Source organism: Leucoraja erinacea, chromosome 15 (genome assembly GCF_028641065.1).
Source record: "Leucoraja erinacea ecotype New England chromosome 15, Leri_hhj_1, whole genome shotgun sequence".
NCBI lineage: Eukaryota > Metazoa > Chordata > Chondrichthyes > Rajiformes > Rajidae > Leucoraja > Leucoraja erinaceus.
Window position 1 is genome coordinate 33,017,473 of NC_073391.1, and position 26,814 is coordinate 33,044,286.

A 26,814-nucleotide genomic window follows, 5' to 3' on the forward strand; every position below is an offset into this window, starting at 1 on the left:
AATCAATATTCATACCACTGGGCAGTAAGCTGCCCAAGCGAAATATGAGATGCTGTTCCTCCAATTTGCATTTAGCCTCACTCAGACAATGGAGGAGACCTAGGACTGAAAGGTCTGTGTAGGAATGGGAAGGAGAATTAAAGATCATGAGACGAATAGATAGGGTAAATGCTCAATGTTTGCCCCAGAGTAGGGGAATCAAGAAGCAGGGGAAACGGAGGACATGGGTTTAAGGTGAGGGGTGAAGTATTTAATGGGTATCTGGGGGGCAACGTTTTAACACAAAGGGTAGATATATGGAACAAGCTTCCAGAGGAGGTAGTTGAGGGCAGGTACTATCTTGACATTAAAAAAAACACATTTGGACAGGCACAAGGTATGGGATAAGGTTAATGGGATGTGGGCCAAATGCAGGCAGGTGGAACTAGTGTAGATGGGGCATGTTAGCCGGTGTAGCTGGGCAGAAGAGCCTGGTTCTACACTGATTCTGGTTAATCAGAGAGGTCCTGGAAAACATTGGTTTGCATTTTTGCATTTGGGTATTGATTCAGTAGATCACTGAGGTTTTCTTTAGCGATTGTTCTATTTTGGAGAATGATGAATGGAACAAGGAAATAAAACATTCATAAACAAAAGCAGATGTTGATTTTACAAAAAAAATCAATTGTTGGAGTAACTCAGCAGGTCTGAAGAAGGGTCCCAACCTGTAACTCCACTTACCCATGTTTTCCAGAGATGCTCTCTCACCCGCTGAGTTACTCCAGCATTTTTTTTTTAAAGAGAAAATTCATTAAGGTTAATGGCGTTGCCAGTTCTGCTTGCACTTTTTTGCCAAGGCAATTCGCACATCTGAAGAAGGATCTTAACCCGAAACATTATGATAATCGTGAAAAGCCTAGATAAAATGGATGCGAAGAAGATGTTTCCACTAGTGGGAAAGTCTAGGACCAGAGCCTCAAAATAAAAGGACACTGCTTTAGAAAGGATTTGAGGAGGAATTTCTTCAGTATGGTGAATCTGTGGAATTCATTGCCACAAAAGGCTTGTTGGGCTGAATGACCCAATTCTGCTTTGTATTTTATGAACTTATCACCTATCCATGTTATCAAGAGATGCTGCCCGAGCCGCTGAGTTACTCCAGCAATTTGTGTCCTTTTGTGTATTAACCTGCATCTACAGTTCTCCAGTTTACATATCACCCCCTGCACTGTTCAGTTTCAATTGAGTTCTTCAGTAAAGTTGGCTGGGTTAAAATTTATAGGCCAGGTGTGAGCAGTGTCTCCACATTGGTCAAACTAGAACTGCACTCAAAATTATATTTCTCGTAATATAATGCTGTCACCAATTTCTGTAAAGTATAACTAACGTGCAAGGTTAATTTGGTCTGTCAAAGAGATGCAGACAGGTTAGGGAACTGGTCCAATGACTCATTCCATCGTCTCACAACTAAAAAAAAATCCTGCATCCACGCACCTTCGTCAAATCAAATTATTCTTGACCCTCCCTTCAAGACTGTCCGCTCCCACTGTCTCTCCCCCACTCCCCGTCTCCCTCCTTATTTAATCATGCACTGCCAAAAAAAACACATTGGTCTAGGAAATCCTGTGCCTGTAAACATTGCAATGTTGAGAAAGCTCCCTGGAAAACCACTAGTTTGAAGATGTTGATCTACCAGGTCTGGGTGTATTTTGAACCTCCTAACTGTGGAAGCAATGGTGATCTCCCCACTGTTTCTGTGAATTCTGCAGTTTTAGATCACCAACCTACAAACGTCCCCCACCCCCCCAAACCTTTTCTTTCCACTTTCTTCCCTGTGCCCCTCATGGATTTTAGTCTATTTCCTACCCTCCCTTCCCATCCACTTCCAACTATATTCCTTTCTCTAGCTTCACATTCACACCTCTTCTATCTTCGGGTTCCTCATCTCACTTTTTGTCTTTTCACCTCTGAACTTTGCCCAAAATCTGCCAATCAACCCTCCTGTATCCACCTATCACTTGCCAGGCTGTCCTGCCCCTCCTCTCTTCAAGGTTTTTCCACTCCTTCCCCATCTCCCCCCCCCGCCCCCCCCACCACAATCAGTAGGAAGAAGGGGCCCAACCCAAAATGTCACCTATCCAGACCCGATGAGTTACTACAGTACTTTGTGTGTTTTTGTGTCGGCCAGAAGCTGCAGTACCTTATGACATCGCTTCAGTGGTATTTGGCTCTAACTGGTACAATCTCAGAGTCCTTGAAGATGACTTTACTCGATTGAGTCCCTTGAAGTGTTTGCTGTGCATATTAGCTCTTCTTTTAATCGGATGGGTAGGTGTTTGGCAATAAGCTTGAAACTAGAGTCATTGTTTGATCCAGAGTTCTCAAAACTGGATTATGATTGAGCAAACTATTCCGCTGAGCCCTCTCAAGGGGCACCTTTCTCCTGACGCTCAGTCTGAAGGAGGGTGTCAATCCGAAACGTCACCTACTCCTTTTCTCCAGAGATGCTGTCTGACCAGCTGAGTTACTCCAGCTTTTTGTCGGTCTATGGTTGAGCAAACCTTTGTCCAAGCAGGGTACAGGCAGCGGAGTTTTAGATGGAATGGGAATGGGAGGTTGTCCAGGAACCACAGGAATATTAAAGGCTGGAGACAACAGATGCTGTAAACTATCCCAGTGGTATGTATGTATGTTGAAATGACTCCATCTTGCTGTGCAGACGGATTGCAGGATATCATCCCTGCATGATTCACCTCCAATTTAAAATAAAATCAATTGTGGTGGCTGCCTCCACTACTTTAAGTTTAGCGATGTTATTATTTTTAACATGGTAGTCATAAATCTTGTTTGAGCTAGAATATATCTTGGTTGGCATGGATGAGTTGGGGCGAAGGGTCTTTTCTGTGCCCTATAAATATAACTTGTCCAGATGTTTTGGTGAGTAAACATAACACCCAGTGTTGCATTAAAACTTGACAAACTAGCTAAATGAAGGGGTCTTATTTGGTTTATCGGTATTTTGGCCCAAAAACCAAATAATCACCCAAGGTTTCTGACTGATCACTACTCAATTTAGCATGTTCTTTACTCAACGCATATCCACATAGTCCAACAAAGATTGGAACTGATAATTAAACTGCCCATTTTCATCGTTAAAGCTTAACAGAAGAGAAGCTTGGGCAAAGGAACTACACGTCGCTGATAAGAAGTGATCGTTTTCATGGAGGGAGTGTACTAATGTAGACAGGGAGAGCGGGGGAGGGGGAGTGTGACTGGTCTGAAGTGGAATAAGGGAATGTCCCTTCACAGGATCACTGTTATTCTAAACCAGTAGCGTGCCAAGAAATATCTCATTACCCATTGCGCTCGCTATTAACTGTCAGAGCTCATGAATTTTAAATACTCCGTGACAGCCGCATGGGGCATTGAGTAGAAGTCAGGAAGTCTGATGCAGCTGTATAAGGTCAGGCCGCATTTGGAGTATTGTGTATAGTTCTGGTCGCCCCATTATAGGAAGGATATAGAGGCTTTAGAAAGCATCCAGAAGAGGTTTACCAGAATGCTGCGTGGATTAGGGGTATTAGCTGCAAGGAGCGGTTGGACAGACTTAGATTGTTTTCTCTGGAGCACTGGAACCTGATTGGGTGGCCCAGTGGCACAGTTGTAGAGTTGCTGCCTGACAGTAGCAGTGACCTGAGTTCAATTCTGACTACGGTGCTATCTGTACGGAGTTTGTACGTTCTCCCCGTGACCGCATGTATTTTCTCCGGGTGCTCAGGTTTTCTCCCACACTCCAAAGACGTACAGTTTTGCAGGATAAATGGCTTCAGTAAAATTGTAAATTGTCCTTAGTTTGTAGTATTACTGGTTGGCACAGACTCTGTGGGCCGAAGGATCTGTTTTCCCGCTGTATCTAAAGTCTAAAGATAGGATATAAAACTACGAGAGGCATCGATAAGGTAGACGGTCAGAGCCTTTTCCCCAGGGTGGAAATGTCAAAGAGCAGAGGGTATAGCTTTCAGATGGAAGGGGTAAAGTGTAAGGGAGAAGTGGTGGATGCCTGGAACCTGCTGTCACGGGTTGTGATGTATGCAGATACACTGGTGGTGTGTCAGAGGCTTTTAGATGGATATATTCAGGGCATGGATCATGTGCCTGCAGAGGGGATTAATTTAACTTGGCATCATGTTTGGTACGAGCATTGAGCCAAAGGGCTTATTCCTGTGCTGCGCTATTCTGTAGCCTGTGGCAGCTAATGAATCTGCCGATGTGGTGAGAGTCATTGCCAATGAATGAGTGAATCTCTTAGAGACATTAGACGAGAGAGAGTGCGGAAAGAGGTCCTTCAGCCCACCGAGACCATGCCAACCAGCGATTATCCCATACACTAACCTACACACACTAGGGACAATTTTATCCTACAAACCTGTACGTCTTTGGAGTGTGGAAGGAAACCGGAGCACCCAGACAAAACGCGCAGTCACAGGGAGGACATACAAACTCCATACAGACAGCAACATAGTCAGGATGGAAGCTGAATCTTTGGTGCTGTAAGGCAGCAACTTTACCACTGTGCCACTCCGTCAGTCATACAGCATGGAAGCAGGTCTTCTGTCCCAACTTGTCCATGCTGACCAAGGTGCCCCATCAAAGCTGGTCCCATATATTTCTAAGCCTTTTCTATCCATGTATCATGTATTTTAAATGCTATTATACTTGCTTAAGAGAATCAATTTTGCTTCCAGCCTGGTGTGTATTGGGTGGGAGTTGAATGTGAGGTCTGACTGAAGATATTTATTCCCTGTGTCCTACTCCAGGTTCTTTGTCGGAATGCTACGACGAGCTGGGCAACAGGTACCAGCTTCCCGTCTACTGTCTGGCGCCGCCCCTCAACCTCATCACGGAGAAGTGCGACGAGGAGGCAGCCGACATGCCCGACCCGCCGGCTCACGCCAAGCGCGAGTTCCTGCTCAAGGTCCGCCTGTCCACCGGCAAGGACGTCAAACTGAACGCCAGCATGGCGGACACGATCGGGCAGCTGAAGCGGCAGCTGCACGCGGAGGAGGCCATCGAACCCTCCCGGCAGCGCTGGTTCTTCTCAGGGAGGCTGCTCACCGACAAGATGCGGCTGCAGGAGACCAAAATCCAGAAGGACTTTGTGGTACAGGTTATAGTCAATGAGGTAGCTGCTATTTAATTATTAGATAAAAATAAATCCATATGCAAGACATGTGACTATATTACTTTGTGCAAGAAGACCTGAAGGGCTCTGACATTGGTTGACCTGAGAAGCAACGTCATGTTGGAGTGCACTGGAAGAAGTGCAGCGGCCAGCTTTGTTGGTCCTCGACAGTGGAGGCCAACAAGAGGGGACCATGTTTCATTAATTGACCTTTTTACTCTGGCCAGCTGATGAATGCTTTTGACTGTATATGAAGGTAATTCCTCTTGCTCCCCTGACCTATTTTCCTCCCTCTTCACTGCCTTTGTTTCTCCCTACCCTTTCTTTCTCCCTGGCATTACTCAGTTCCCTCTCCCATATCCTACTTATTTTTTTCACCTCTGCTTCAAAAAAAAAAGTATAATCATTTCTGGCCAACTTGACATCCATTTCACTGGTCCTTTTGTTGAGAGTGCACGCAGTGAAGATCTTTGAAAGGCTGTTCTGTGGTGGCGTATTGAGGCTTTATAGAGAGGGTTCTACAATTGTTTTGCGTTGGCTTACACTGTGCAGTGGTTAATCACGTTTGTTTATGCCACAGTCATGCAAAGGCCAAGCTAAGCACCAAAAAAAAGTACTTGTGTTTTATGCATTAATTACACCAATCAAAGTTTCCAATGGACTGTACTTCCATTTTTTTTAAACGTACAATACTTGTGCAAATTGGGCAAGATTTGTTATTTTTTTAAAGTATGTTGAAATAATGTAACCAAACTACCATGGGCTATTACTCTTTGGGTGGAGAAACGGGAGCATTTGATGATCATCTTGTTCTGAACATCCATGCTTCCCATCTTCAGGTGCTTGCGTTGCACCTTCCAACCTTTCACAAAGCTTCCCTTTTCACTCTGCGTAAAAGTCTGCTGATTCTCAGGGAATTGTTGCCTCCTTGGGTAAGTTGCAGGTTAGACCCTTAAACTCCTACCTATAAAAAGCTCAAAGGTGAGAAGCCTGTGAATGAATAAGAAATTGATTATAGAATTGCTTATACCTCATGAATAGGTCTTCCCCATGTAATCCATGGGCTGCCTGCAGTGTATGGGACTGATGCCTGGAGAGGGGGAAGGTCTGTTGTGTATGAAACTGATGGATAGGAAGAGATCTGATGCGAATGGGACTGATGGATGGGAATGGGGAAGATCTGTGGTGGGTGGGACTAATCAATGGGAAGGGGGAGATGTGTGTATGGAACTGATGGATAGGAAGAGATCTGTTGTGTATGGGTGTGATAGATTAAAGATGGATCTGTTGCGTATGAGGCTGGATGGGGGGAGACGTATGTATGGGACTGATGAATGGAAGGGGGAAGGTATGTTGTGTGTGGGATTGGATAGATGGGATGGGGGAGATGTGTTGCGAATGGGACTGGATTGGGGGGGGGGGGGGGATAGATCTATTGGAGGTTTAATGATAGTGATAATCCAATTAAGCTAATCGGGGGGTTTTTCCTCTTATCCTCATTGTCTTTGCAAGCACCACACCCTGTTTTTCCATCTTCAGAAGGACACGCTGGGAAGAGGAGAGAGGAAAAACAACTGTCCCCCCATACAGGGAAAGAGGAGTGTCCCTTTCAAAAATAAAATGCCATAATTCGCCTGATCTTGAGTTCCAGTATCTGTAGTTTTTGTTCCAGTCAATTGTCCATTTAATGTTCTCATCCAGATTTTACAATCATCCTTGACGAATTTCATCTCCTTTTAAACTCTTTCCTTACAAGTGTACTGCTGTTTAGCACCTGCACCCTCCTTTTGTCCTGGATTTGAGAGCGATGAAGAAGTCCACATTTTCCCACCGCAACACCAACCAACGGTCAGCTCTGTTATTCTCTGATCCACCACACATCCCTCATTTGGCAGAGCTGAGTGCTGTTCTGCTGAATCTGACCTGTTATATTGCTTAAAGAAATACAGCAGGCACTTTTAAAATTTGAAATAAAAACGAGTTGCAGGTCTTGGTCATGCAGCACAGATAGACTCTTTGCCCCGATTTGTCCATGCTGATCCTAGCTAGTCCCATTTGTCTGCATTTGGACCCACCATACCTCTCTAAACATTTCTTGGATGTATGGAGAAATAACTATTATTTCACTTTAACCTTTTTTCAAAACAGATATAACTTATAGAAATCTAAATGATTGAAATTGGAAGCGACAGTAGCTCAAAATGAATCACGGGGCATTGTTGTTTTCATCCCAACTCTGTTATTAACACCCAATTAACCAGAATATACATTGTTTAAAATTTCCACTCAATCCCAGCATTATTTCTGTGCATATTGGAAGTGTGCATTGGTGCACACTCCCGCGGGCGTCACACACTCCCCTGGTGCGTGCCATGTGCCGGGGCAGGTGGAGAAACGGCGCTAAAACTCCATCGGTTCCCATTCTTCTGTCCATTATCTCTTTCACAGATCTGCAGGTTGAACCCACACAGCAAATGTAGCACGTTACAGCTAACACATTGACACAGTTGTCCTGGCTGCCCTATTAATACATTTAACCAGAAATAATCGTGCAAAGTCAATTATAACATGAGATGAATGTCTTCACTATCAGGCATTAACAACATGGCCTCTGATTACATCAGGTGGGGATCAGTGTTTCCACTGGCATCCAGTTCTTACTTAACTGAGCACATCTTCCTTTTTAATTAATCAAAATGAACAGAAGCAAAAAAAAAAAATGTTTTGATTATAACTTGATTTTAAAATGAGATCCAACATCTCCAGATCACTCGGGAGAAAGAGGGGGAGATGTGTGTTGTCTAAAGGTTCAATGCTGAATTCTGAAGCAGTGAAACACCACCCCTAACAGCAAAAGTGATGGCAACAATTACAATTGCATTGAATTCAGTTAAAGACTATTGAAGCATCTCCCTGTGATTTGTGCTGTTTACACTATACAGAATTCTGCATTTGAGTCTTCTATGTATCTGATGTGTGTAAATATTGGATGACGTTTGTGTATATTTAGTTTCTTGGAGCAGAATTGTTTTCAGAATACAAGTTTATTTTCTTTCCTCCTAATCAAAGTAATTCTATATCTGTACAAGCTCTTTATAATATGTACATTTATAAAATGGTTAAAGTGATTTGCAAGTGTTTTCATTTAAATGCTTATCCAAAGCCCCAGTCGTGACAATGAACAATTGTGTATCTACACTTTGGACAGAACAGCCCTGTGTTTGGTTTAAAAAGAAAAGGAACTGCAGATGCTGGTTTATTTAAAAAACGACTGCTGGAGTAAGGCAGTATCTCTGGAGGGTATGGACAGGTGACGTTTCGGGTTGTATAATTGATGCCTGACATTTCTGGTCGGAATCCTTCAAACTAAGTATGAAGGGTGTAGGAAGGAACTGCGGATGCTGGTTTACACCTAATATAGACACAAAATGCTGGAGTAACTCAGGCAGCATCTCTGGAGAAAAGAACAAAGCAGTCTCGATCCGAAATGTCATGGTTTCCTTTTCTCCAGGGATGCTGCCTGAGCCACTGCATTACTTCAGCACTTGGTGTCTTTTTTTGTGCCCAGTCTTTGGGATCTGAAACAAACTTTGCACAATGTGTCTACACTTCATAGCAGTCATGTTAAGGATCTGGAGATAGACACAAAGTGCTGAAGTAGTTTGCGTATCAAGCAGCATCTCGGGAGGATCTGGATGCTCAGCTTATACTCCTGACTGGTGGACTGTGCCCCCTGCTGGTAAGAGTGCGTAGGACTGGCGAAAACATCAAGCCCCGCATCCCTCATCTACCACCCTCCACCCTCCAGAATGTTGTCTCCCCTTCCTTTTCAGGCCATGAGCATTGCTGCCAGTGTCCATATTTTGTTCCCACAGTGCTCTTCCTGAACTGATGTCCTTCCTTGATTTTGGCTGAGAGTTTCAGCATTTAGACATGGTGATAAGTTGTGAGAAGGATCTGTGGGCCTGTTGCTCCTGGGAGTAGGTTTTACTTTAGAGACACCGTGTAGAAATGGGCCCACACCAACCATCATTCACATTAGTTCTATGTTATCCCACATTCTCAACTACTCCATACACACTAAGGGCAATTTACGGAGGGCCAATTAACCTACAATCCCGCATGTCTTTGGGATGTGGGAGGAAACCGATACGATCACAGAACACGCAAACTCCATCCAGATCGCATCCAAGGTCAGGATTATTTCTGAACCACCACTCCTAAATTATAAAATGCGTCTCTGGCTGTGGCAATTTTGTACTTCATTTCCTAAACTCAAATCAAAAAATATTTTTCTAATGTAGAGTTCAAAATTCAAGCAAAACAAAGATCTGGAAGAACTCGGCGGGTCAGGCAGCATCGGTGCAGGGAATGAGCAGGTGACATTTTCGGGACGGGACCCTTCTTTAGACTGATTGGAGGAGGGAGAAAGCTGGAAAAGGGGTAGAGAGCTAGACAAAGCCTGGCAAGTGATAGGTGAATGCAGGTTGGGGGGGGGGGGGTGACTGGCTGGAGGTGGAAAGGAGACAAAGGTGTCAGATAAAAAGAGTGAAATGGGAAGGTGGAGGGAAGGATATTGGGTGTAAGGGGAAAGAGGGGGATAAAAGGAAAACTAAGGACTCGGGAAGAGAGATGAGCGTAGAGGAGGGGAAAGGAGGAAGGTGACTGGTGGGATAGTGGGAGAAATGGGTGTGCACCAGAATGGGAATAGGAGGGGAATTTAAAATTCATACCTCCTCCCTGTGACTGGAGCAAGAAAGATCAGCATGAATAAAACATCAGCAATAGTACAAGGTAAGTCCAAGCTCACGTAGAAACAAGGAACTGGTTTACTGATGAAAGACACAAAGTGCTGGAGTAACTCAGCGGGTCAGGCAGCATCCATGGAGAACATGGATAGGTGACGTTTTGGGTTGGGACCCTTCAGATTCGAGTGAGGGGGGTTTGATTGACAGATGGCTGAACAAGGGCCAGAGATGTGACTGCATATCTGTTGAATTGTTTCTCCAATAATATTCCAAATCTCTGGAGAACATGGGTAGGTGACTTCAGACCCCGATCCGAAATATCACCTATCCCATATTCTCCAGCGATGTTGCCTGACCACCTGAGTTACTCCAGCACTTTGTCATTCCAAGTATAAGCTGATATTGAGCATTAAATTTTCCTTCACCATGGGCTCCTCCAGTGGAATACAAGTTGTGTGATAATGGCACCCGAACCCTGGAGATTAGTGCCACAATTGGTATTATTGAATGCCGAGCTTTCCTTGGTCAGAATTAAATGTTTTTGGGATCAATGGTTAACGATGGGCAGAAAGGTCTGTTTCAGTTCCGTACAATTCAATTCAACATAACACAGGATCAATGATGGTGCATCAGTAGAGTTGCTGCCTTACAGCGCCAGTGACCCGGGTTTGATCCAGACAACGGGTGCTATCTGTATGGTGTTTGCACTTTCTCCCTGGGACCACGTGGGTTTTCTCCGGATGCTCCGGTTTCCTACCACACTTCCAAGACATCCAGGTTAATTGGCTTTGGTAAACTTGTAAATCGTCTGTATGTTAGTGCTAGGTTACGGGGTGATCGGCGGGCCTGTTTCATGCTGTATCTCTAAAGTAACTGCAAACTTACACAGGATCACATCTTCCTCTGCAGATGAAAAATGGAGCATGTGCTTGGCAAAGAAGAAATGTCAGTTCACTTCACTGGTGGTCAGTCTCAGTGCTTTCCCAGCTCCAGCCGCTAAGCTATGGTCACCGCAGGGTGCATGTCTATCAACACAAGGCCGGGTCCTGACCCACTGCAACCTAGGAGAGCTTGCATTTGTCCCCTCGCGCTGTCCGTGACGGTGGATTCCAACAGCTGGCCTGAGACAGAAGGATTGGTCTCTGTATCGTAATGTGGGGCATGTGGCTCCTCCAAAGCAGTCTCCCCATGTACACCTGCCTCGGTTGATAGGACTGTGGAGGAATAAAAAGCATTGCTCAGCATTCATGTCCACAAAACATAGGAGCAGAATTAGGTCATTTGGCCCATCAAGTCTACTCTGCCATTCTATCATGGCTGATCTATCTTTCCCCCTCAATCCCGTTTTCCTACCTTCTCTCTGTAACCCCTGATACCGTACCAAGCAAGAACCTCTCGATCTAAACTTAAAAATACCCAATGGCTTAGCTTCCACACCATCCGTGGCAATGAATTCCACAGCTTTACCACCCTCTGACTAAATACATTTCTCCACATCTCCTTTCTAAAGGTACATCATTTTATTCTGAGGCTGTGCTCCCCAGTTCTACACTCCCCCACTAGTGGAAACATCCTCTGCACATCCATTCTATCCAGGCCTTTCACTGATCGGTAGATTTCAGTGCCTCCCCCCCCCCCCACCCCTATAAACACCAGCAATTACATGCCCAGTGCCGTCAAACGATTATTATACATTAACCCAATCATTCCCTGGAATGATTCTCGTGAATCCTCTCTGGACTCCCTCCGATGCCAGAACATCCTTCCTCATATGGGGCCCAAAATTGCTCACAATACTCCAAATGCGGTCTGACCAGTGCCATAAAGCCTCGGCATTACATCCCTGTTTTTATTGTCTAATCCTCTTGAAGTAAAAAGCCAACATTGCATTTGCCTTCCTTACGACTGATTCAACTTGCAAATTAACCTTTTGGGGTTCCTGCCACCAGCACTCCCAAGTCCCTTTACACCTCCAATTTTTGAGCCCCATCGTTGGATGGATCACAGAATCATAAAGCTGTACAGCATGGAAACGGGCCCTTCAACCGGCCGTCATTCAGGGCAAGTTGCTTTTGGCCTGTATACTTCCACATCCTACTCTTCAACTATCTTTTTGAAAGTCACAATTATAAACACTTCTATAGCTTCCTCTGGTAGCTTGTTCCAAATACAACCAGGCTGTGAGTGGGGAAAATAAAATAGAAAGCTCGACTTAAATCTCTCCCAAGTGTTTTTACACATAGGGTGGTTGCTCCCGTGACCACGCTGCCAGGGGTGCTGGTGGAGACAGAGAGGATAGCTGTGTTTAAAAGGCTTTTAGCTAGGTGTGTGGATATGCAGGAAACGGAGGGATATTGATTGGATACAAGCAGAGATTAGTTTTAGTTGGCATATTTGCCACAGTGGGACAAAGTCTGTTCCTGTGTTGAAGATAGACACAAAGTGTTGGAGTAACTCAGTGGGTCAGGCACCATCTCTGGAGAAAAATGAATGGGTTAAGTTTCCGGGTCAAGACACTTCTGGAGAGAAAGAGAACTGAAGGGAGGAAAAGGCCAGAAAAAAAAAAATGATGATTGGCAACAGATGACCACTGGAAGGGTGCAGCAGTGGAACTGGCAGGACAACTGGGAGGGTTCCTTGAAATTGGAGAAATCAAGGTACATATCGCTGGGTTGTAAGCTGCCCAAGTGAAATATGAGGTACTGCTCCTCTAGTTTCCGTGGGTCCTCACTCCGACAGTGAAGGGGACCCCAGACTGAAAGGTCTGTGTGGGAAGGAGGGTTCACATGATGTATTGTTCTAAGAGGAGGCGAGGGGAGGGGTGTTGAGCCTCGGATAGGGTAAACCTGGGGTGACTATGAGGATGTTGGAAACCAGGCTGGCATGATCGATATGTGAATGGGAGCGGTTAGAAGTGGAGAGCACATCGGAGTGAAGCAGTTATTAAATGTAGAGCAGGAAGCCGTGACTGGTGGGTCAGGATGTGCATGTTTTCCTCTCCCCGTGTGAGAAAATAAATAGTAACATAGAGGAAAATGAAGAGCTGTTCCAGTGAGTGGTGGGGGCCTAGAACACACTGCCAGCGGTGGTGTGGGAAATGTACGACAGTTTGAGGGTTTTTAATAGGAATAGAGAGATAGAGATGGGTCACATGTATGCAGAGGAGATCAGCACAGAGCCCATTTCTGTTTAATGTAGCGCAGAAACAGGCTCTTCGGTCCACCGAGTCTCCGTTGAAGAGCAACCACCCAGTACTCTAGCACTAGGGACAACTTACAATTTTACCAAGCCAATTAACCTACAAACCTGTATGTCTTTGGCATGTGGGAGGAAATCAAAGCACCCGGAGAAAGCCCACGCAGATCACGCACACACTCCGCACAGGCAGCACCCATAGTCAGGATGGAACTGGGGTCTCTGGCAGTGTAAGGCAGCAACTCTACCGCTGCACCACCGTGCCACTCACAGCACGTTCTCCCCTGTGTTCTTAACCCGCTTGTTAGGATCATCCAAGGTCTTCACACCTGGAACCCCGCTGACTTAACACACGTCACCACTGTACAATCTTGTTCACCCAGCCAGACCGAGCAGCCCCCTGCCGGCAGTTCCACTCACCGTTATCATCCGTAGTGGATGTCTCCACGTGCGGCAGTCTGTAGCCGCTCAATACCCTCTCGTCCTCGTCTCCATTTCCGACCTCCGCCACCATCACATCACTGCAAGACAGCGGTAGAAACACAAATCAACGCACAGCAGCGGGAACATTCAATAAATTGCTCGCTCAACATGAACAATAGTCAAATACAATGATGTTCATGCCATAATATTGGAATTAGGCCATTTGGCCCATCAAATCTACCCCACCATTCAATCATGGCTGATCTTTCTTTCCATTTCAACCACATTCTCATGCCCTCTCCCCGAAGATAGACACAAAATGCTGGAGTAACTCAGTGGATCAAGGCAACACCTCTGGAGAAAAGGAATAGGTGACGTTTCTGGTCAAGACCCTTCTTCAGACTAAGAGGGGGAGGGAAAATAGAGGTATGAAAAGGTACGAAACAATCGGACCTGGCAACTAGTGTGATTGATTGATTGACGGTTGGTGGGCTGAAGGGCCTGTTGCCGTACTGTATCTCTAAGTTAAACGGGCGGCACGGTGGCATAGCAGTAGAGCTGCTGCTTCACAGCGCCAGTGACCCGGATTCGATCCTGACTAGGGGGTGCTGTCTGTACAGAGTTTGCACGTTCTCACTGTGACCTGCGTGGATTTTCTCCTGATCTCCAGTTTCCTCCCACACTCCAAAGACAAAGGGGGGGGAGAGGAGGAGTTCCCCCCCCCGCCACGGGTACCATGTAACCATGTAATCCTCCAAGGTTGGATAGTCTGCGACTAAACAGTCTCCCCCACCAGGTTTTCCAGGTGAGGAGGGGGCTGTGGACCACCAGCAGGACCAAAAACAAGACCTGTCAAAGGGCAGATGGGCTTCTAGCGAGCCACACACACTTCAGTAGAAGTGGCGATCACTGTCGTACATTGCATTGCGAGGAATGATGATAAAGCACACACACCAAAATCCTATACTTCCAGCGGCAGAAGTCTGCAGGAACTGGAGGACGGAGACGTGTGGTGCGTCCGTCACCGTTCCAGTTGGAAACCAGCACTGCTGCGTCGCTAAAGTTTTCAACGATGATGAATGAACGAATGGTGGTCGCTGGTCGGTGCGGACTCAGTGAGCTGAAGGGCCTGTTCCCGCGGTATATCTTTAAACTAAACGTACCTGCTGTGTTGCTCCTGTTCCTTCAGGGTGTGCAGCAGGATATCCTGGTGCACGGTCTGGATGTGGTGGAGCAGCGTGGCCTCCTTGATGTACTTCTTCTTGCAGTGGCCACAGCTCAACATCCGGGCGTTGGTCATGTGGATGTTCCTCACATGCCGCCGGAGGTCACCTGTGGAGTAAATCACCAATTGCACAAAGGGTCCACAGCCAAGGGTTCAATGCCCTCCATCCCCTTCCTCTCCTACTACCTTCAAACCAGTCGATGTGTGGTCCATTATTCAATGGCAGCTTTGTGATAGACACTGATCATGGGAGCCTCCGTCAAGCCTCCTTTACTTTAGACTTTAGAGGGAGTGTGGAAACAGTCCCTTCGGCTCACCGAGTCCATGCCAACCATCAGTAGGGTGCTTACCACATTGATATTTGTAGGTGATGTGGAACTATTGATTGTTAAGCTTACATCTGTGAATACAGATTGAATGGGATGCAAAATGTAAAATATTCCTATATTTCAACCTGAGATTCCAACAGATGGGTTTGATATTTTATTAGTGGAGTTCAGAGATGCAGCACGGAAACAGGCCCTTCGGCCCACCAAGCCCGCGATCACCCATTCATACACCAACAGCGCCCGTGGTCAGGATTGAACCGGGGTCTCCGGCGCTGTAAGGCAGCAGCTCTTACGCTGGCCAATGTGCTGCCCCGGGAGGCTATTCAGCTACAGGAGTGATGTTCAATCTAGTCCGAATATTGTGTGGAGTCCACAAGCTGAAAATGATTTTGAAGTTGTGAATGGATTTCATATGTAAAGGACGGAACGGCAGATGCTGGTTTACACCAAAGGTGGCCACAAAATGCTGGAGTAACTCAGAGGGACAGGTGGCATCTCTGGAGAAAAAGAATGGGTGACGTTTCGAGTTGAGACCCTTCTTCAGATTGGAGAAGGGTATCGGCCTGAAACATCACCCTTTCCTTCTCACCAGAGATGCTGCCTGGCCCGCCTGAGTTACTCCAGCATTTTGTGTCTATCTCCAATGAACTTCATACACTGCCACCATGATGTGTACAGGCATCTCATGTGACAGGCTGCTAAAGTCAAGGCTGCAACAAGGCACCTGATCTCGTTAAGCAGCAGTTGTCTTCACATTGAAATAACTGGACATTCTCTCCTCAGTCATAAGTACTTCCGCAAGGTCGATTCAAGCAATAAACTCCACCGGGGATGAAGATTGTATTATTATTATTGAATGGGGCCCAGCGTTAGGTTTGCTTCCTTGGAGTTTTTCAATATCAGGGGCAGTGATGGGAGGCTTCAGCTAAAATAAATTGCATATTTGGAAAGGTCTTGAAAATCAATGGTCCCAAACAAACATTGACATGTCTAGGATAGACACAAAGTGCTGGAGTAACTCAGCGGGTCGGGCAGCATCACTGGAGAAAAAGGATGGGTGATGTTTTGCATCGCAACCTTATTCATTACCAGGGTCGCGAAAGATCACCCATCCTTTTGCTCCAGAGATGCTGCCCGACCCGCTGAGTTACTCCAGCAATTTGCTATAAACCAGTTCTTTGCTTCTCCATTTTGACATATCTGGGAATAAGCTGCAGACTGGAATCGTTAGTTATTTTAGAGATACAGCGCGGAAACAGACCCTTTGGCCCACTGAGCCCTCGCTGACCAACAGTCACTTGTACGCTGGCTCTATCCTACACACGAGGGACAATTTACAGAGGGCCAATTAACTACAAACCTGCATGTCTTGGGGATGTGGGAGAAAAACAGAGCACCCAGAGAGAACATGTAGAATTCATTGACACATATGCTGTGGAGGGCTAGTTGTTAGGTATTTTAAGGCAGAGATCTGCAGATTCTTGGTTAGTAAGGAGTTACTGACTGGGGTCTACTGAGCAGTTAGGAGGGTTTTTGCACAAAATACCAGATGCCCAGAATTGAGTTGAAGGCTGGGATCATCGAGTTTTATATACACAAAGTGCTGGAGTAAACAGAGTTTTATAGACAGTAACATATCCTGCTGGTTACAGGCTGGGATATTTTCAGGGGCTGTTTATGGACAGTATAACAGATGCTCGGGTTGCGTTACAAGCTGGGATGTAATCAAGAGGTTTACAGGTTTATATACAGAACAACCCTCACCTGAGAGTGAGTTCCAGGCTGGGATCATTCAAAGGGTTTGGGGAGTTTGCGGATCTGGGGGTTTGGACTGGACAGGGTCTTGGACAAACTCACCAGACTGGAAGAAGGATTTCTGGCACTGGCCGCACTGGAAGGGTCGATCTTTGGTGTGGAACCGTCTGTGAACCACCAGGTCACTGAAAAAGCCAAGCAGAACACAGCGTCAGAAGCAAACGGGAGGTCATACGTTCATAGGATCCAGGAGCAGAATTAGGCCACTCGGCCCATCAAGTCTACTCCACCATTCAATCATGGCTGATCTATCCTTCCCTCTCAACCCCATTCTCCTGCCTTCTCCCCGTAACCCCCGACACCCTTACTAATCAACCTCTGCTTTAAAAATACCCAATGACGGCCTCCACCACCGTCTGTGGCAATGAATTCCACAGATTCACCACCCCCTGAGTAAAGAAATTCCTCCTCATCTCCTTCCTGAAGGAACATCCATTTATCCCGAGGCTGGGCCCTCTAGACCTAGACTCTGCCAGTAGTGGAAACATTCTCTCCACATTCACTCTATCCAGGCCTTTCATTATTCGGTAGGTTTCAATTCGGTCCCCCCATATCCTTCTAAACTCCAGCGAGTGCAGACCCAGTGCCGACAATCGGCCACCGTACAGCGCCCACTGTACAGCGCCCATCGTACAGTGCCCACCAACCATAGGGGAGGAGGCTGGGTGAGATTGCCCCTGGTCGTCGGGGAGACCGTTCCCTTACCTTGCTCTGAGGAAAGCTTTGCCACACAGCTCGCACTTGTGGGGTTGGGTCCCTGTGTGGACGTGTGTGTGTCTACGCAGGTCACAATGCTGGATGAATTGCCGGTCGCAGTGGGGGCACTTGTACCTGGCATCCTCCTGCATCGGAGGGGTGGAGGGGAAAGAGGTGGAGTGGGGAGGGGAGCGGGAGGATGGGGAGAGGGGGGGTTGGGGGGAGGAAAGAGAGGGGGGGTGGGGAGGGGGGGGGGGAGGAGGGGGGAGGGGGGGAGGAGGGGGGGAGAGGGGGGGGGGGAGGAGGGGGGGGGGAAGAGAGGGGGGGGGGGGGGGGGGGGGGAAGAGAGGGGAAAGAGGCAGCATTAGCAGTGTTGAATGATCAGCTCCATGGCAGCCCGCGTGGGTTTCCTCCCATACCTCAAAGACGTCCCAGATCCCAGGGGTACATTCCTGTGCATAAACCCTTCGATAGATCCCAGCCTTTAACTCAATTCCAGGCATCTGTCATTGGACACATAAACCCTCCAAACCCCTTGAAAGATCCCAGCCTCTAACACACCCCTGGAGGTATATTTGTTCTCTGCAGAAAACCCTTCAACTTTGTAAGTTAATTGTTCCTCTGAAAATTGCCCATAATGTGTTGGGAGTGGATGAGAAGCGGGATAACATGGAACTAGTGCCATGAAGAAACAAGGAACTGCAGATGCTGGATTCTACAAAAACAAAAGACACAAAGTGCTGGAGTAACTCAGTGGGTTAGGTATCATTTCTGGAGAACATGGATAGGTGACGTTTCAGGTCGGGACCCTTCTTGCAGCAGAATGAACTAGTACAAACAGGTGATCGATGGTGGGCATACACTCTGTGGACGGAAGGGCCTGTTTCCATGCTGTATCTCTAAACATTGTGCCCAGGGAGCTGAAGGCAAGGCCATTGATGGGCAAGCTGAAGGTACTGACATGTGGAACTGCAGCTGCTGGAATCTTGTGCAGAACACCCAAGTGCTGGAGTAACTCAGTGGGTCAGGCAGCATCTCTGGAGGACACGGATAGGTGACGTTTCGTGTCTGGACGTTTCTTCCATTATTGGTGGCAAGGGAATGGGGTTGGAGGGAAGAGGTCTCAGGGGGTAGTTGGAGAGGAGAGGAGAGGACAGAGCCCCGAGTGAGCTATTGGTCATACTTTGCTGATGGGAAGAAACAGGAAGCCCACCAACCTCGGTGTTGACCATGTGGATTTTCTTGTGTCGGACGTAATTGCCACGGCGGTTGAAGGTCAAACTGCAGAGGTAACATCTGTACAAGCTCCCTTCCACTTCTGCATCTGTTTAAAGAAACACGATCTGTGGCGAGCAATGAAGCAACAGCCAATGCCTCTACTTTACACTTCAGAGATGGTGCAGCGGTGGAGCTGCTGCCTAACAGTGCCAGAGACCCAGGTTCCATCCTGACCTCGTGTGCTGTCTGTGTGGAGTTTGCATGTTCTCCCTATGACTCCACCCATCCCCCCCCCCCCCCCCCCCCCCCCCCCGGTGGGCTTTTCTCCAGGGTCAACCCAAAAGCGGCTTTCAAGTTCAGAGCGGGAGGCAGGGAGGCCCGTGGGGCAGCAGCCTGGGGCTCACTAGGATCGAGAGCCGCTTTGGACTTTTATGTAAATTACACCAAAATATGGCAACTTTTATAAAAATAGGGCGGCACAGTGGCGCAGCGGTAAAGTTGCTGCCTTACAGCGCCAGGGACCAGGGTTCGATCCCGATCACGGGTGCTGTCGCTACGGAGATTGTATGTTCTGCCCATGACCTGCGTAGGTTTTCTCCGGGTGCTCGGGTTTTTTCCCACATTCCAAAGACGTACAGGTTTGTAGGTTAATTGGCTGCTGAAAATTGTAAATTGTCCCCCGTATATGCAGGATAGTGCTCGTCTGCAGGGATAGCTGGGCGGCACAGAATGGGTGCCCGGTCGGCCGAACGGTCTGTTTCCCTGCTGTAAACTAAATTAAAACATATGCACATGTGAGCTATGGAAAAGGAATTTCACTGTGCAGTGCATACATTACAATAAAGAACCATTGAGGGCTGAAGGGCCTGTATCCACGCTGTATCTCTGCACCAAGCTAAACTAAAGGTCCAGCTGGGGGTTGGGGGACGATACGATACAACAGAACTTTATTTATCCCAGGAGGGAAATTGATCTGACAACAGTCATAAAACACAAAACACATGAAACTAAAGTGATGAGGGGACTCACCTGGCTGCTTCACCGGAGTCTCATCCTGCGTCGTTTCCTGTGACACGGTGAAGACCAGAGAGCCGGCCGGGAGCAGCGCGTCAGTCGTGGCCAGCGTGAACTTCCGAGGGCCGACCTGCAGGAGGACCTGCCCGGTGAAAGGTCACGGTCCCAAAAGCAAATCACACTCAGCACCGCAAACCTTCATCATCAACAAGACCAGTAATGTTACTTCCACAATTCGGACTGCAGCTCCCTCTACATAGAAACATAGATAATAGGTGCAGGAGGAGGCCATTCGGCCCTTTGAGCCACCACCCCCATTCATTGTGATCATGGCTGATCGTCCCCTATCAATAACCCGTGCCTGCCTTCTCCCCATATCCCTTGACTCCACCAGCCCCTAGAGCTCTATCTAACTCTCTCTTAAATCCATCCAGTGACTTGGCCTCCACTGTCCTCTGTGGCAGGGAATTCCATGAATTCACAACTCTCTGGGTGAAAAAGTGTTTTCTCACCGCAGTCTTAAATGACCTCCCCTTTATTCTAAGACTGTGACCCCTGGTTCTGGGCTGTCCCATCACACACTCCCAGAGCAGGGACAGTCATATTATAGGTCAACAGTTATATGTAACCTGTTAAGTATATTTTAGGTTTAGTTTTTTAGTTTCAGAGCAACAGCACGGAAAGAGGCCTTTCGGCCCATCGAGTCCGCAGCGTCCAGCATTCCCCGCACATTAACACTACGCTACACACACTAGGGACAATTTACATTTATACCGAGCCAATTAACCTACAAACCTGTACATCTTTGGAGTGTGGAAGGACAACGAAGATCACTGAGGAAAACCCACGCGGTCACGGGGAGCACGTACAAACTCCATACAGACAGCACCCGTTGTCGGGATCGAACCTGTGTCTCTGGCGCTGAAAGCGCTGCAATGCAGCAACTCTACCGCTGCACCACTGTGCCGCCCTGTTGATTTAAGATGCTTCTTGTGATTATGGTGGAGACCCGACATGACCAGCTGGATTAGCAGAACATGAAACTAAGTTAAACTAATGGACATAGAATCACACAGCGTGGAAACAGGCCCTTTGGCCCAACTTGCCCACACCGACCAACATGCCCCATCTACACCAGTCCCACTTGCCTGCCTTTGGTCCATATCTCTCTAAACCTATCCTATCCATGTATCTGTCCAAATGTTTCTTAAACATGATGGTACCTGCCACAACTACCTCCTTTGGCAGCTCGTTTCATACATCCACGTTGCCCCTCAGGTCCCTGTTAAATCTTCCACCCCCCTCCACCCTCACTTTAAACCTAAGATCCTCTTGTTCTTGATTCTGGGTAAAAGACTGCGCATTCACCCTATCTATGCCTCTCATGATCTAATACACCCCTCATCCTCCTGCGTTCCAAGGAATAAATTCCTAGCCTGTCCAATATCTCCCTATAGCTCAGGCCCTCGAGTTCACTGTGTAGGTCCTGCCCTCGTTAGAGTTCCCAAAATGGAGCAGCTCGCACTCCTCTGCATTAGACTCCACTGCTCCCTCCTGCCGGTTGCAGTTTATGTTCCAGTACCTGTGTTGGATGCAGGAGCTCCGTAAGGCCGGACAGGTCTTTGCCGTACATCTTGATGCCGTTGGGGAGTTCCAGAATCACCTCCTCGGTCACCTGAAGCTCGGGGTTCTCCGTCTGCGCCGTCGACAGGACCAGGAGGTGTGGGTCGGACACCCGGGCCAAGGGATTGGGCGGGCTCTCCTCTTCCGACGTGCCGCTGCCCGGCGGGAAGGGCCCGGCAATCTCGCTCAGCACCTGCGCCGTCTCCAGGAGGTCCCAGCTCTCTGCGGGTGCAAGAGGGGAACAGACCTCAACAGTAAACCCAGGCAATCTCTGTAACCCAACGCGGGGGACTCAAGTCCCAACTGAGAGTCAACGTCCTGAACAGTAACTCCAACACCATCATAGACTGGTGGTACGGCAGTAGAGTTGGTGCCTTACAGCGCCAGAGATCCGGGCTCGATCCCAACTATGGGCACTATCTGTACAGAGTTTGTATGTTCTCCCTGTGACCACGTTTGGTTTTGCCGGGTGCTCTGGTTTCCTCCCACACTCCAAAGACGTGCTGGTTTGTAGGTTAACTGGCTTCAGAAAAATTGTAAATCGACCTTTATGTGTCAGATAGTGTTGTTGTGCAGGGATCGCTGGTCAGCGTGGACAGAGGGCCAAAGGGCCTGATTGCACACTGTCTCTCTATCTATGTAGCTAGCTCTATCACTTGTCCTACCCTGGTCATTCCTTCCCCTCCCCCATACTTAATTATAATTGTATGGTTCATGTATATTATTGTCACGTGTACAGTGAAAAGCTTTGTTTTACATGCTGCTAATCAGATCAGATAATGCTATACCTAATACAATCAAGCCAAATGTGTACAATAGGTAGAGCAAAGAGGAAGATAGAGTGCAGTTCTCAGCATTGTAGCGCATCAGTTCCAGAGACAAAGTCCAATATCCGCAATGGGGTTGAGGTGAATTGGACAGTACCCGAGCTGATGGAATGACCATTCAGAATCTTGAAAGTGCACACCTCCAGACTCGTTAACAGCTTCTTCCCCTCTGTTATCAGGCTTCAAAACGATCCTTCCATAAGCTAGGATACTGTTCGATTCACCTCTACCCCATTGTGGTCATTGGACTTTGTCTCTGGATCAGATGCGCTACAATGCTGAGAACTATATTCTGCACTCTGTATCTTCCCCTTTGCTCCACCTATTGTACTTGACGACTTGATTGTATATCTGATCCGATAGTATTATCTGGACTGATTGCATAGCATGCAAATCAAAGCTTTGCGCTGTACCTCGGTGCACGTGACAATGTGGGAGGAGGCTGGAGCACCCGGAGGAAACCTACGCGGTCATTGGAAGAACGTACAAACTGTGTACAGACGGCACCCGTAGTCAGGATTGAACCCAGGTCTCTAGCGCTGTGAGGCAGCAACTCTACCGCTGTGCCACTGTGCCGCCATCTGAGTGAAAAATTGCCCTTTGGGTTCCAATTAAATCTTTCCCCCCTCCCTGCATCACTTTGTGGCCTCTCTTGTAAACCAGTATCTGTAGTTCCTTGTTACTGCCTCCCAATATGCCAACTTGGACGACAGGGACAATGTGGGCCGAAGGGCCTGTTTCCGCGATGTACGCCACACTGTGACCGCACGGTGCATCTTTACCTCTCGTCACGTCCAGTCTATGAGGGTCGGAGGGCATGGGAGCTCCTGTCAGCTGACCGCCGCCGGCAGCCAATCCGTCCAAGGCATCTGGCAGAGGGATAGAGTCACCACGGCCGCTGGTCGGCTCGGAGTCTGGAGCCAGGTGTCCTTGTGGCAAAGGGTGGGTCTGTGCCTGCATGGTGACCACGTGACCCTCCGAGAGGGAGTCTGAGGGGGAGTCGCTGGCACCGGGGGGGAACGTGGCCTCTGCCCTCTCAACACTGGCCCGCAGCTCGCCCGCCCCAGCCAACGGGCACTCGGCAACCTCCATCTCCTCACGAGGGTCCTCCGTCTCGCCAAGGTCTAACGCAACGATCCCACCCCTCGCCCACCACCTCCCACGCCAAAGCAAACGACTGCAGATGCTTGAGTGGCGACAGGGAGAACACTCAACAGGTCAGGCAGCATCTGCGGAGAAACAGAATTAACATGGTCATGAAGTTAAATAGGTCCCTCAGCCCAACTCATTCAGTGAGCTACTGAGCTATCTGCTGCCTTAACAAAAAGGCACAAAGTGCTGGAGAAACTCGAACGGTCAGGTAACAGAGGGTCTAGTCCCATTTGCCAACTTTTGGCACATTTCCCTCTAAATGTTTCTTATCTACAATGGATATTCTCATCTGTCCAAATGACTTGTTATAGTACCTCATCTACCTCCTCTAGCAGCTTATTCCCTACACCCACCACCACCTTCTGCGTGGAAAAGCTGCCCCTCAGGATCCTCTGAAATCTTTCCTCTCTCACTTTAAACCTATGCCCTCCAGTTCTAGAAGACTTCGGCCTTTCACCTGATCCATGTCCGTCATGACTTTAAACATCTCTATAAGGCCACTCCTCAGCCTCCCTGCACTACAGGGGAAAAAACACAGGCTGTCCAACACGTTACTAAACAGCGACGTTACATTAAAATAAGAAATAAATGAGTAGAATTTTAAACATTGAATAGTACAGCACAGGAACAGCCCTTCGGCCCACAATGTCTGTGCTGAACATGATGCCAAGCCAAACTCTTATCTGCCTGCACCTGATCCATATACTTCCATTTCTTGCATATCCATTTGCCTATCCAAAAGTCTCTTGAATGCCACAAACGTATCTGCCTTCATCATCACCCCGGCAACATGTTACAGGAACTCACTATCCTCTGTATATAAAAACTTGCCTCTCACCTTAAATCTCTCCCCTCTATTATTTAGAGGGCATAGATAAAATGTTCTGTCTACCCTATTGAGGCCCTTCATAATGTTATATACTTCTATCAGATCTCCCTGCAAACCTCCAGCAATCTGGAGAAAACAATCCAAGTCTGCCAAACTCTCACTGTAATTAATACTCCCTAATCCAGGCATCATCCTGGTAAACCTCCTCTGCACCCTCTCCAAAGCCATCACATCCTTCCTGTAATGGGGCGACTGGAACTGCACACAATACCCCAAATGCAGCCTGACCAAAGTCCTATATAGCTACATCATGACTCATATACTCAATGCCTGACCAATGAAGGCATGTACACCGTACTTCAAATAAGAATAAAAATTGGGGAAAAAAGCATAGAGGGCAGGAGAGCAAAAGTTTGTGATGGTGTAAAAGACTTGAGAGAATAAAGAGGCAAGGAATGAAAGGTGTGTCCAGAGGAAAGGAAAATACACACAGAAGGGTCCTTATCCAAATTTGCTGCGTCTGGTGCTGGCTCCTAGGGGCTGAGAAGTCTCTTGTCAAAGGTTAGATGCTGTTCCTCTAGTTTTGTTGTGCATCCTTCGAAGCGTTGAGTCAAAGATGAGAACGGGAATGACATTGCGGGTCGAAGGGGTGTAATAAATGATCTTATACATTGTGTATAAAATCATGAGGCGGATAGGGTGAATGAGCAGTCTTTTACCCAGAGCAGGGGAATCAAGAACCTGAGAACATAGGTTTAAAGTGAGAGGGAAGAGATTTAATAAGAACCCGAGGGTCACCGTTTTCACACAGAGGGTGGTGAGGGCATGAACGAGCTGCCAGAGGAGGTAGGTACCATAGCAACAGTAGTTGAGGAAGGTACCATAACAGCATTTAAATATTTGGACAGGTACATGGATAGGAAAGGTTTAGAGATATGGGCCAAGCAAGGGCAGGTGGGACTAATGTAGATGGGGCACCTTGATCGCATGAGCAAGTTGGGCCAAAGCGTCTATTAATTGACTGTTTCTGTGCTGTATTGAATATATTCTACAATCTAAAGCAAACTGAGCTATGTTTAGAGGAAGTAGAAAAAAACAATTATTTCCAAAACACACAAACACAACCCTTGCAAAATCAACAAGAAGGTCGAGCAACACAGCACACGAAGAGGCCCTTCAGCCCCTCTTCGGCTGTGAATGCCGGTGACACAACCTTTGCAAGAAAATCACCAGGGCAAGATGAACATCAGACTAAATAAGGACAAGAAGAAGCAGGAAGAGAATGCACTGAACGACAAATGTTGCATTAAAGGTGCAAACTCGGTCTTTATGGGTGCAATTCGTTGCAAAAGGTTGTTTTCAGCTGCAGATCGCCTGCCCGAGCCCTGTCCCTCCCGGGTCCCGGAACCAAGCTCCCATTGCAACAACAACGCTTAATTGCAGCTCTCTCCATGCAGCTGCTCCCGCCCAAAGTTGTATCTAACCGGTTGCATTCGTTTGCTGAAGTTTTCCCCCTTGCGATTTTTAAATAGAGAGAGGAAAGTAAGTTGATCGTTTCCCGCACCCTCGTTCCGCGAAGCCCTAGGCGCCGCCATCTTGGAGGCCCAGCGTCAAAGAGAGTGCGGGGAGGGAAAGAGCGGCCCGCCTCCTGCTGCCCCGGCGCCCCCTGCCGGCCGGGAGGACCTGCCTGCATCTCCAAGTTCAACTGGTCATTGGCAACATTGGAACCCAAGGTCAATAGAACTTGTGTTCAAGAAGGAACTGCAGATGCTGGAAAATCGAAGGTACACAAAAATGCTGGAGAAACTCAGCGGGTGCAGCAGCATCTATGGAGCGAAGGAAATAGGCAACGTTTCAGGCCAAAATCCTTCTTCAGACTGATCAATAGAACTTGCTCGGAGTAAACACTATTGCCTGCATGTCCTGCCCAATATTCGTCCCTCAACCGATATAGTTGTACAAAATGATTTTTTTTTAAAAATCATTGTTATTGATGTATTAGAGTCATACAGAGCGGAAACAGGCCCTTTGGCCCAACTCATCCATGCTGTCCAAGATGTCCCATCTAAGTTAGTCCTATTTGCCCACAGAAATGGGACTAACTAACTGTTTGGAGTTTGCTGATTGCATATGCGGTGTGGTGTTTCAAAAATTATAAGTATTGGTTTATTATTGACACGTATACCGAGATATACAGTGGTTAACAAGTTTAAGAAGGAACTGCAGATGCTGGAAAATCGAAGGTAGACAAAAATTCTGGAGAAACTCAGCGGGAGCATCTAAGGAGCATACAGTGGACTGCCTCTGTTTATGTGCTCTCCACTGCTATCCAGTCAAATCATACTATTCGTGGAGTCGTAGGCGCTTGCCTAGAACAGGTGCCACTCACAATAGACAGAGCATGGACTGGACTCTGGAAATGCAGGATCAGTAGACAATTTCAGTACAATTTGCTAATTGGGAATGTACTCGAGTATGGTAATACTATACTGGACTGTCGGTAAGAAAATAATTTCACTATGTGTTTGCATTTGTGACATTAAAAGCACCATCGAACCT

General features: G+C 47.4%; 2 protein-coding genes across 5 annotated transcripts in view; one reads left to right on the plus strand and one right to left on the minus strand.

Moving 5' to 3' along the window:
* ubtd1b (ubiquitin domain containing 1b) overlaps nt 1–6,563 on the plus strand; it is a 62,111-nt gene extending 55,548 nt beyond the window's left edge. Inside the window, exon 3 of one of the 4 annotated variants that reach the window (XM_055647080.1) lies at nt 4,797–6,558. In XM_055647080.1, coding sequence (XP_055503055.1) covers nt 4,797–5,176 — 380 coding nt within the window. In that variant the 3' untranslated portion in view covers nt 5,177–6,558. Of the gene's footprint in view, nt 1–4,796 lie in introns of all 4 variants that reach the window. The other 3 variants (XM_055647081.1, XM_055647079.1, XM_055647082.1) reach the window with 3 other exon arrangements.
* A 1,623-nt stretch (nt 6,564–8,186) lies between these two features.
* Nucleotides 8,187–26,765, minus strand: LOC129704157 (zinc finger protein 154-like). The gene is made up of 10 exons (XM_055647078.1): nt 25,820–26,765; nt 23,057–23,503; nt 21,407–21,669; nt 19,840–19,966; nt 18,810–18,916; nt 17,602–17,738; nt 16,939–17,021; nt 14,691–14,859; nt 13,525–13,625; nt 8,187–11,123 (listed from the first exon to the last, which is right to left on the minus strand). The coding sequence occupies exons 2-10, from the start codon at nt 23,364–23,366 to the stop codon at nt 10,906–10,908; spliced, it is 1,515 nt and encodes a 504-aa protein (XP_055503053.1). The 5' UTR covers nt 23,367–23,503; nt 25,820–26,765; the 3' UTR covers nt 8,187–10,905.
* Between the last annotated feature and the right edge of the window lie 49 nt (nt 26,766–26,814).

Bases quoted from the DNA above. Each gene is read 5' to 3' on its own strand.
- LOC129704157 (XM_055647078.1), bottom strand. From the start codon at position 23,366: ATGGAGGTTGCCGAGTGCCCGTTGGCTGGGGCGGGCGAGCTGCGGGCC. The intron at 18,917-19,839 runs GTGAGTCCCCTC...TTCTTTAAACAG, and splicing joins GACTCCGGTGAAGCAGCCAG to ATGCAGAAGTGGAAGGGAGC. The intron at 14,860-16,938 runs GTGAGTTTGTCC...TTTACTCCACAG, and splicing joins GAAATCCTTCTTCCAGTCTG to GTGACCTCCGGCGGCATGTG.